Consider the following 10,679-nt stretch of genomic DNA (forward strand, 5'->3'; position numbering starts at 1 on the left):
TGTACCCCACACTCTGCTGACCCTGGCCCAGCCCTGACCCCCAGCCAGACTCATGCTGTCCCTCCTCACTGCTTCCAGATGCTGAAGCCACTGCTGCTGACTCAGTCCCTCATGTCCAGCCTGATCCACACAGCCCCCTGGTGAGTCCTGCCTTGAGGCATCCCTTAACCTCACAGCAATCCCAGGGCCAGCTGTCCCAGTGCAGGAGATGGCAAGTCACGATGCTGAGGTCGTTCCCTGTCCTGCTCCAAGCCCAGCTGTGCAGCAAGTTGGCATCATAGAGACACAGGAAACCACTAGAAAAAAAATGGCCCTGGCAGGTGAGCTTGCATGCCAACATCACATACTGGATGTATTTCTGTGGGGGCTCCCTCATCCACCCATAGTACGTGCTCATCATGGTACACTGCATGGGACTGTGAGTTTTCCTGGGTCTAGTGTGGTAAGATAAGGCGGGTAGGAGGGGGGGTTGGAGTAAGCTGGGATTCCCACAGTCTCTGGTTCTCTGGGGGTGGCACAGGCCTCCCAAGCAGGCATCTCTTCTCTCAAGAACTAGTTGCAGCCCCAACAAAATCAGAGTGAAGCTTTGTAAGCAATACCTCTATTACCATGACAACCTACTATCCATGAGCTGGGTCATCATACACCCCCAGTTCTATACTTCCCAAGAGGGCTGGACATTGCCCTACTGGAGCTTGAAGACCCCATGAACATCTCTAGCCATGTCCACCTGTCACCCTGCCCCTGCCTCAGAGACCTTCCCCTCAGGGACACCATGCTGGGTGACAGGCTGGGGTGACATTGATAATGGCAGTATACAGCAGGGATAAGTGGGTGGGGTTAGATGGGCAGGGACCAGGTCATGCCACATCCCCAGACTTAGGGGTTCTTCCTTTGGAGAATGGGGACCCAGCAAGGTGACTCAGGGAATGTAAATCTGAAGACCTAGGATGGAAGAGTATCAGGAATGGGGCCTTCAAGTCCTGTAAACCAAGACATCCCATGGTGGCTGGGGCAAGTCATTTGATACCTTGAGTCTTGGTCTCCCATGCCTGAAAGGGCCATAGTCACAGTATACTTTATGAATTTGCTTGAGGAGAGATAAATCATACCCATCAACAATCTCACATGTATAAGGGAAGAAGCTGGCCACAGCCATGTAGGGGATTAACATTTCATGAGCTGTTGCCCAGGCCAGAGGTGTTGAGTAGGGCTAGGCAGAGCCCATGGGAGCCTCTAGTACCCATCTCCCTTCTCCCAAGAAGTCTTTTCTTATTTCACCAACCACTCACAGCAGAGCTTTGGGGATGGGGCCATGAATGTACCCCTAGGCTGTGGACCTCTGGGCCCTGGCATCTTTGAGGCAGGTGCAGTCTCAGTGTATTATCCAATCTCCCTATGCATAGAGGTAGGGGAACAGTGTTCAAGGCCAAGATTCCACTGAAATATTCTACCCAGAGTAGGACAGAGTCGACTGCCCCAAAGGCAGTTGATGGCCTTTGACTCTGTCCCTCACCACCCTGGTGACTCTCCAATGACCCCCAAGACTGTCCTCCTTTTCTGAATAAGGCCAGGAAGCCAGGTCCAATCTGGAGAAATAGGCCAGGTTGGCAGAGCTGGTTCTGATGGGTCTGGCCCAGGAAGGCTCTTGCCAGCACAGCTGTCCCTAGAGGACAGAGCCACTCTGTTATCATCAGAATTCTGTCCCTGCCCTTGTGCCAGTTGTCCTATGTCTCCAGTAGTCCTTTGTTAGATTTTTTTTCTCAGATCTGATCTACCTATGTAGCCACAACTAGCATCCAACTTACCATCTTCCTACTTCAGCCTCTGAGTGCTGGGATTGCAGGTGTGCTCTCCCCTCAGCCTCTTTATTAGAAATGTGTGCTGCTTCTTGGTTTTTGCCTACATAAATAATGCTGAGATTGCTCTCTGAGTTCCTAGAGTTGTTCAGGTCTGAGGCTGCTCCTTTCTGCCAGATTCCCAGTGAATCCAGAGACTATGCTACACAGTTTATAGAGAAATGCTTTCTGTGTATTACTGGCCAACACTGGATACAAATGTGAGATGACATGAATTGTGGATGCATAATGAGGCAGATACATACCATAGTGTATGAAGTGATACATGCCAAAATATCGTGCACGCATCATTGGCCTACTCTAAAAGAGCCTCCTTTGCTGCTTCAGTACGCTGCATTTCCTTCCTCTCCTGGGCTTGTCAGTGGCTTATTTCATCTAAGGAGTCTGTGTGCAATGAAGTCATGAGGGTTGTAGGTTTCTCTCTATCATTCTGAGATGTTTTCACTTAAATGGATGCATTCACACTTTGTCTTTGACATTTGCCAAAAGTTGTTTTAGTGCCTTTTTAACGTTGGAATGGTTTGAGTTTATAGATGGAAGATTTTAGTTTCTATGGCAATACATGCACACACACTTTTACCTTTTATTCTTTCTGAAACTGACTTCCACACCAGTTAAGACTAAAACAGTGGGGATGGGACCAATATATGTCCCCAACTGACATCTGTCCCTGCACATGGAGAGGACCTGGGTTGGCACTGTAAGGCAAGCCTGCCCCACCCTAACAGGAAAGCTCTGAGTGCTCATCCTAAATACCTGTAACAACCCAGCTCTGTAGAGATAAAACCTACACACCCATCCTCATCCCTCTGTCACCTACCAGCTCTGTAGCAGTTGTCAGTCAGGGTGATAGTGCATTCTGAACATTCTGTCATGTGCTGGATGCCAAAGGTTGGGTCTTAGAAATCCAGAGCTGTAAGTGTAAAGTACACAGCCATGCTAGGTTGGGAACACAGAAGGGTCTACACTAGACGTTCCTACTTCCCTGGAACACAAGGTGGATCTCAGCCCAGCAACCATTTGTAGATGTATGTGAGCCCTCTTGGAGAGACCAAAGGGCAGCCCAAGGCAAATGAGCAGTCAGGGAGGAAAGGGTGGTACTCCGGCCTTGCTCTTGCACAAGATCCTGGAGGTGGATAAGACCAGGGTCCTCAGAGAAGCTGCCACTGTGGTCCACAGCACAGTGACAAGGCCCATGACTCTGAACTACAGGAAACTCCAACAGGCAGGGGAGATGTCACTGGTGCCGGGCTGCCCCATCCTCTGCTCTTCAATGAGATGAGGACAAAGGCCACACCTGTCTCAGACTGCCAAGGAGATGCATGAATGCCCAGATGGAATTTCTTCCTGTAAAGCAGACCTGTGATCTGGTGTATCCAGGACGCTGCAGGAAGCCAAATAACCAGGTGCAAGTGAGGTGATCAGGTCCCCGATACTGAAGCAAATGGAAATGGGACAGGTAAGAGCCCTGAAGTTCCCTCCTTCAGAGATCTGTGATGGCTCTAGGTACCCAGACTCAAAAGATCTATTCCATGAAGACCATCCCAAATTGGTTGATATCAAGTTCCTCTGCCAGGTAAGATGGCCTGTAGGGATATATCACTCCCCTGCCCCCATCTGCCTGTACTGGGCTGAACTGATAGCTCTTACCTCCCCAAGCAGCCGCCTCCAAAGTGCCAGGTGTTCAGCCACTTGAGGTAGGCAGATTTCTGCCTGTCACAGAGAGTGGACTAATGGTGTCCTTATTTGTCATTAGGTCAGACATTAAGAGTGCAATCTCGAACCTTAACTTCGGCACAGGCATGAAGCAGCCACATCCAGGCCCTATAATTTCACAACCTGGGGGGAGTATTGAGCAATTCTCCCCTGCTTCAGTTTCCTCAAATCTAAGAGGGGATCCCTGACCTTAAGGGTGTCAGTGGAACTCTCCAACCTTGGCCTGTGATTTGGAACTGTGGAAAGTCCCCAGGCTCTTGCCACAGTCCTGGTTAGCTGGTTATCAGGCCACAATCAGACAAGAAGCTATGCTTTGACAGCCAGGGTACTTGGTTCCCTAAAAGACCCAGGGCTGGATATGAGAACAGAGATATCAAGGAGAGTAGATTGTCACAGAGGCCTAGGCTCTCTCCCCCAAACCTTAGACTGGAACTCTCTGGGGAGCCCTGGAGGCTGGGCTGAAATATGCAGCAAGATGCAGCTGAAGGGCCGCTATCAGTGGAGCCCAAGTCTTCCTCTCTCCCATTCTACTTTGATTTGAGACACATATAGAAGCAATTAAAAAGAAAAATGCAAGGTAAAAACATTTGTACATTCACCAAAGAAGATATGAAAACAGGAAATATAAGCATGTGGTGAAATGTACACTGTGAGCCATGACAAAAATGCAAATTCAAGACAGTGAGACTGAGTCTGGAAATGTGGCTCAGTTGATGGAGTGCTTGCCTAGCATTCATGAGGCCCTTAGTACTACAAAAGCTAGGTGTGATTGCTATTGTTGTCAACTTGCCAGAAATTGAGACTCTCAGGAAACTGGGCTCTGGACATGCCTACTGGGAGTTATCTTGATTATGTTTGTTGTAGTGGGAAGACCAGCCCACTGTGGATGCAACCATTCCCTGACTGGGGTCCTGGAGTGTATAAATGGAAAAAGGGAGCTGAGCAGCAGAGTGTATTCATTTCTCTTTGCTTCTAGACTATGGTTACAATGTAACTAGCTGCTTCCTGCCCCTGCCACCATGCCTTCCCCATAATGATGAACCGAACCCTGAACTGTGAGCCAAAACAAACCTTTTCTTCCTGAAGTTGCTTTTCTCAGGGTGTTTTATCACAGCAATGGGAAAGCAAACTAAGACACTTGGTGTGGTGGTGTATACCCGTAATCCCAGCACTCAGAAGGTGAAGTCAGGGAGAAATGAGGGCTTAGGGTTCAAGGCTAACTTTAGCTTCATGAGACCCCCATCTCAAACAAACAAGCAAACACCTTGGAATACACCTAAGTATGATGGCTTATGCTTGTAACCCCAGCCTCAGGAGGCTGAGGTGAGAAGACCTCGAGTTCAAGGCCAATCTGGGCCACATAGTCAAACCCCTCTCCAACGTAATATTTTTTTTAAGTCGCCCTGAAAATAGTGGAAAAGGCTGCTTCCTGCCTACTGAACCCAGACCCAGCAAATTGCACAGCCAATCCTATACTGGAAGGTGTTGGGCTTTCACCTTGTGAAAATGCACCTTGCACACCTGCTAAGCACACGCAAACAGCACAGGGCTCTCTCCTGCAGTGCCACCTGGAGGTAGTCTTGATGAACAGTAAGGGGCATTTTCCAAGGAATTACTTTATTATTATTATATAGCAAAGATACGTCTCTTTCAAAAGCAGCTATAAAATTTTTAGGTTCACTGTTGAATTAATACAGTTATACAATATTGAACTCAGTATAAACCCTGTAAGACATAAAATTGAATGAGTTTTTAACCTTTAAAAAAGATCTCCATTTCATTTTAAAATATGTTTCTTACAGAAAGACTCATTGGAATTACTTTTTTGTTTTGTTTTGTTTGTTTTTGAGACAAGGTCTCTCTCTGGCCTGGAGCTCGCTTTGTAGACCAGGCTGGCCTTGAACTCAAAGATCCGCCTGCGTCTGCCTCCTGAGTGCTGGGATTAAAGGCATGTGCCGCCATGCCCGGCTGGAATTACTTTTAACATGACCAAAGCCCCCCATTTGTGCTTTCATTCCAAGGTCCAGTTCTTTGTTTTCAGCAAATGTCCCATAAATTTTCTTTTTTCCATTCTTCTCCTTAAACCTGTCTCCAAGCCACAAACAACAGAGACAGTAGACACGTTGGAAACTTACAGTCCTCCTATCTGGCCTCCCTCACTCCCTGTTATAGAGGTTTCTGAAGTGTGGGACAGTGGCGATGCCAAAATCCTGGGGTGGGACTCTACTGGAGAATTAGAAGCCTTGCAGGGGTAAGGGTAGGCAGGTGGTTATTTGGGGGACACTAGAAGCCTTCAGCTGGCCTCAGGGACTGGCTGATTCCTATTCTTCTTTGAACACAGTGCACCCCACTGCCCTGCTCAGTGAGATATGGAAAGGCCAGTCCTACCTTGCCTTGGGACCCCTACCCAGGATCCCTAACACTAACCCTTTAGAGTATGCTGACTGCTTCTTCCTTACTCCAGCTGAACCCTGACTGGAGCCCCTCTCACCCCCATGAAACTTAGGGTAAAACTTTCCTGGTCTGGTTTAGCCCCAATCAAGCTACAACCCCATCCCTCCTGTCTCTTATGCACCATAAAACTAAAGCCCAGATCACTGCCCCATGCTCCTGGGCATCCTCCTTGGGAGACTCACATTCTGATCAGATGCCTTGGTGTGGGGTCTGGATGCTACCAGTCCCATCCTCACCTGGTGTCCTAGTTTGCTTTCTGTTGTTGTGATAAAACACTGACCAAATCCAACTTGGGGAGGAAAAGCTTTATTATATCTTAAAAGTTATAGTTCATCATCCAGAGAGGTCAAGGGAGGCGTTCAAGGCAGGAACCTGGAGACAGGAACTGAAGCAGAGACCATGGAGGAAGGCTGCTTACTGGCCTGCTTCCCCTGGATCATGCTCATGCTCAGTCAGTTTTCTTTTGTTTTGTTTTTGAGACAGGGTCTTCCTGTAACTTCAGCTGGTCTGGAACTACGCAGGCTGGCCTTGATCTCACAGAGATCTGCCTGCTTTTGCCTCCCAAGTGCTAGGATTAAAGGCATGCACCACAGTTTTGGGGTTTTGGGGGGGGTTGTTTTGGTTTGGTTTGGTTTTGGGGTTTTTTGTTTTGTTTTGTTTTGTCTTTTTGAGACAGGGTCTCCCTGTAGCCCCAGCTGTCCTGGAACTCACTATGTAGACCAGGCTGGCCTCAAACTCACAAAAATCCACCTGCCTCTGCCTCCCAAGTGCTGGGATTAAAGTTGTGCGCCACCATGCCCGACTGCAGCACAGTTTTATACAACCCAGGCCCTCCTTCCCAGGGGCGGCACCACCTTCAATGGCCTTGCCTCCTACATCAGTTAGCAATTGAGAAGATGTCTGACAGGCATGCCCATGGGTTAATCTGATGGAGGAAATTCTCAATTCAGGTTCCCTCTTCCCAAATGAGTCAAGATAACAACTAGGATTAGCTGTCATAGCTGCTAATGCTTATCAGGCCAGTTGGGCATCCACTCTCTGAAGCTGGGGCTTTAGTGGAAGGAACAGTCATGACTAGGGTGGTGAGGCAGGTGCTTTATGTCCAGCCCCTGTCTTCCACAAATGGCTTTACCCACATGGTCTGGGTACCCACGTCTTCAGAGTTCCAGCACAGAATAAACAAAAGGATGAAGGATAGGGACTTTCTAGGAGTTGCCTGATTCCCTACACTTTACTTCCCTTGTTAACGCTGATGAGGGCTGGAGTCTTTAATCATGCTAAGGCTAACCCCAAACTCCCTACCCACAGTATGGTCAAATCCGGACTCCAAGGATACTTGGGATGCTAGGGGTTTGAGAGCCAAACACGACTACCTGGATGGCCTAAGGACCCAGAACAAGAACACAGAACATAGATTTAGAGTGTGCAGACCTGCACCACCTGAGCAACACTGGCAGCAAGTTCAGCCCATGGTCTCTGCATATGGGAAATGGCACTCATCTCTCCCAAAGGAAAGAAAATACAAACTCACACAAACACCTGAACTTGAATGTGCACAGCATCTTTATTAAAAAATAAAATAAAAATAAAACAGCCTGGAAGCCAAAACAGCCAAGGTGCCTTCAACAGCTGCTTGCATAGCAAATTCCCACTCCTCTCCATTTTCCACCAGCACCTCAGAGTGCTCTCTCCTGCCTGCCAGCATCACTGCTTTTTTCCTGGGGTCAGGAACATCCGGGCTCCCAGAAGGCCAGGAGACTGGGAAAAGGGCAGTGGGTCTGACAGAAGTCAGCCAACCTATCAGCTGACTAGCATGAGGCCAGCAACTGGGCTCAGGAGAACTTCTTTATCTGCCATGTGATCCAGGGCAGGAAGGACTGCACACGTGCATAGACTCCAGGGGTGTCCCACCAGGCACAGCCATAGCCCCAGCTGACCACTCCCACCAGGGTCCAGGAGCCTGCTACCATGCAGACGAGGGGGCCGCCAGAGTCACCCTGAGGAAAGAAGAAGCACTGATGATTTTGGGCCCTGAAATGGCAATAGGAACAGGGAGAGGGACGTTGGTGGAACTCACATAGCAAGTCCCACGGCCCTGGCTGCCAGCACACAGCATGTCATCCTGGATGAATTTACGGCCCTCGTAGTAGTGCCAAGTGGCATTGTGGAACATCTGCTCACAGAGGGCGTTGTCCACTATCTGTACCTGCACTTGCTGCAGGCGGAAGGGTGGGGGAAGCCATTCTGGGGAGAGAGAAGGTTGGTGAAGCATAGATTCCACCTGTCCATGATCCTACTACTTGTCCTGGGTGCTGATGACAGATCCAGCCCTACACAAGTCCATCCCTGCCTCTGAGCTTTAGCTTCCCTCTAGAACAGGATGTGGAGGGGACACCAGTCTACAGGGTCCATGTCCACCTGTGACCTCTAGAGTCTAAAGATGGATTCCATTTTCCTATAGGGGCCAGAGAAATGACTCAGTGGATAAAGGAACTTCTGCCAAGACTTAAAACCTGAGTTCCATCTCAGAGACCCACATGGTAGAAGGAGAGAACTAACTCCTGCAAATTGTCCTTTGACTTCCACGTGAATTCCGTGGCACATACATCCCCTACCCATATAAAAGTAAAGATTATAGGGCCGGGCGTGGTGGCGCACGCTTTTAATCCCAGCACTTGGGAGGCAGAGGCAGGCGGATCTCTGTGAGCTCAAGGCCAGTCTGGTCTACATAGTGAGTTCCAGGACAGCTGGGGCTACAGGGAGATCCTGTCTCAAAAAGACCAAAAAAAAAAAAAAAGTAAAGATTATAATAAAAGTCTATCTACCTATAGTTCAAAGACCAGAAAAAAATGGATCCAGGTATTCTGGTATTTCCTTCAAATGCCACTTTTTTCAAAAGATTGTTCAGAGTCTTGGGTTCTGGGTTCATCCATGCCATCAGACTCAGGTACAAAGGCTCTGAAGTATAGCTAGGGAAGCTGTTTATCAGTGGCTTCCTCTTTCCTCTCTGGAACCTGCTCCCAGGACCTCAATACCACCCATCAGGAATCTTCAAATGTCAAGTTTGTTTCCACAGCCCAAATTCTCCCCTTATACGTACCATACATGTGGACCATGCCCCAGCCAGTCACCCAACACCGGCTCTTCGAGGTGACCTGAAGAGATCTAGAGGACAGCTTGACAGGCTTGATATTAGCAGAAGAGTCAATGGGGTTCTTCAATCGGAGCAGTGCAACATCTGAACCCAGGACACCACTCACATAGTTCCGATGGATGATGACCTGGCTCACACTCAGCAGCTCCTTGCCCCCGTAGAGGTACACATCCCCAGCATGGATCCGAAAGGCTGATGGATCAGCATCTCTCCTGGCATCAGAAAAAAAGCTATGACAGCGTATCTTAGGCACCATGGGAAAATTCTCCACAGTGCTGGGAAGAATCAACCCCAGCCCAGGGCTCTAGACTCCAGGTCTCAGCCCTGCCTTTCTGATTCACACCACATCCCACCCAGGCCTGGATGGTGGAGGAGGGACTCACTTGTGAATGCAGTGGGCAGCAGTCAGCACCCACTGAGGGTGGATGATGGAGCCTCCACAGATGTGTACCCAAGAGGCAGAGTAGTAGCTATAGCGCCTCAGGCTAACCTGCCATGGCCACCTCCCCTGGGGGGCATTGTGGCCCCCCACGATGCCCACCAGCACATCTTCAGAGACAGGTGCTGCAAGCAACAGGTAGAGGGACAATGCTCAGTCTGTCATCCATACTCACGCAGAGCAGACCACACACATACCCCCAGGTTCCTGAGGACAGAGCTTCTTGGGGCCTCTGTGGAAGGCAGAGGTGGGATGGGGTGAGGACTCACCTGGGGTCTCAGCAATGGAGCACCCCACAAAGAAGAGGGTCAGACACAGCAGGCTCAACATCTGTAGAGAAAGGCACAAAGCAGGTATAGAGGGAGTGGAGTTAGCCAGGGTCAGGATGAAGGACTAGACCCTCTGCATGGGTCTGAAAGAAGACAGAAGCATGAAGGGCCTGGAGGGGCCTGGGTTAGGATGCAGGGAACCAAAGCCTGGAGCCCACTAGAGGCATCTGAGGTGGGAGAGGATGGTATCCTTACCATACCAGGTCTCTGCAGCACCCTCCTGCCTGGACTTCTCAGTTCCTTTATCCTCCAACCCCAGGAAGTGGGCAGGAGACTTGGCCAGGCCTTTGCTTGGAGGAGGGGCTGGGAGGAAGTGGTATTTGGCCTGTGACAGGGACTGTTGGGGGAACTAGGTATTTCCTTGGGTTCAGGTACCCAGAGTACCAGTTATAGAGGTGTCATTATCTTTTTGAAATAACATCTTGGGAAATGTTAGGGAGAGGAGGGCTGTGGCCCAAGCTCACCCCATGTCACAACTTATACCTGAGTGGGGCAGGGAAGATCCCCTCTCCAGCTGTACAGGTGACACTCAGACCCAAGTGGACCTGCTCTTCCATGCCAGGTGCATTTAGCCATGCTTTGGGTGTCATAAGGAATACTTCTGCCCAGGGATCTGCTCTGAACCTACAGTGTCTCAGATGTATTTCATGGGGGCCAGACATGGTGCCACATGCCTTTAATCCCAGCATTCCAGAGGCAAAAACAGATGGATCTCTGAGAGTTTGAGG

The 10,679-nt window shown here is 49.5% G+C and overlaps 1 protein-coding gene and 1 pseudogene across 1 annotated transcript; one reads left to right on the forward strand and one right to left on the reverse strand.

The window, feature by feature from the left end:
* The first annotated feature begins 72 nt into the window (after nucleotides 1-72).
* LOC103752458 lies at nucleotides 73-830 on the forward strand (annotated as a pseudogene).
* Nucleotides 831-7,630: 6,800 nt separating this feature from the next.
* LOC103752410 (serine protease 29-like) lies at nucleotides 7,631-10,180 on the reverse strand. The gene is made up of 6 exons (XM_008856162.3): nucleotides 10,147-10,180; nucleotides 9,892-9,952; nucleotides 9,567-9,747; nucleotides 9,130-9,395; nucleotides 8,107-8,273; nucleotides 7,631-8,026 (listed from the first exon to the last, which is right to left on the reverse strand). The coding sequence occupies exons 1-6, from the start codon at nucleotides 10,147-10,149 to the stop codon at nucleotides 7,862-7,864; spliced, it is 843 nt and encodes a 280-aa protein (XP_008854384.1). The 5' UTR covers nucleotides 10,150-10,180; the 3' UTR covers nucleotides 7,631-7,861.
* Between the last annotated feature and the right edge of the window lie 499 nt (nucleotides 10,181-10,679).

Source organism: Nannospalax galili, unplaced genomic scaffold (assembly GCF_000622305.1).
Source record: "Nannospalax galili isolate Female #2095 unplaced genomic scaffold, S.galili_v1.0 scaffold668, whole genome shotgun sequence".
Classification (NCBI taxonomy): Eukaryota; Metazoa; Chordata; class Mammalia; order Rodentia; family Spalacidae; genus Nannospalax; species Nannospalax galili.

What these genes read in the sequence shown, in the direction of transcription:
- LOC103752410 (XM_008856162.3), bottom strand. An exon ending in CTCCATTGCTGAGACCCCAG is followed by an intron (nt 9,748 to 9,891) that starts GTGAGTCCTCAC and finishes TGTTGCTTGCAG; the next exon opens with CACCTGTCTCTGAAGATGTG. An exon ending in GCTGCCCACTGCATTCACAA is followed by an intron (nt 9,396 to 9,566) that starts GTGAGTCCCTCC and finishes TTCTGATGCCAG; the next exon opens with GAGAGATGCTGATCCATCAG.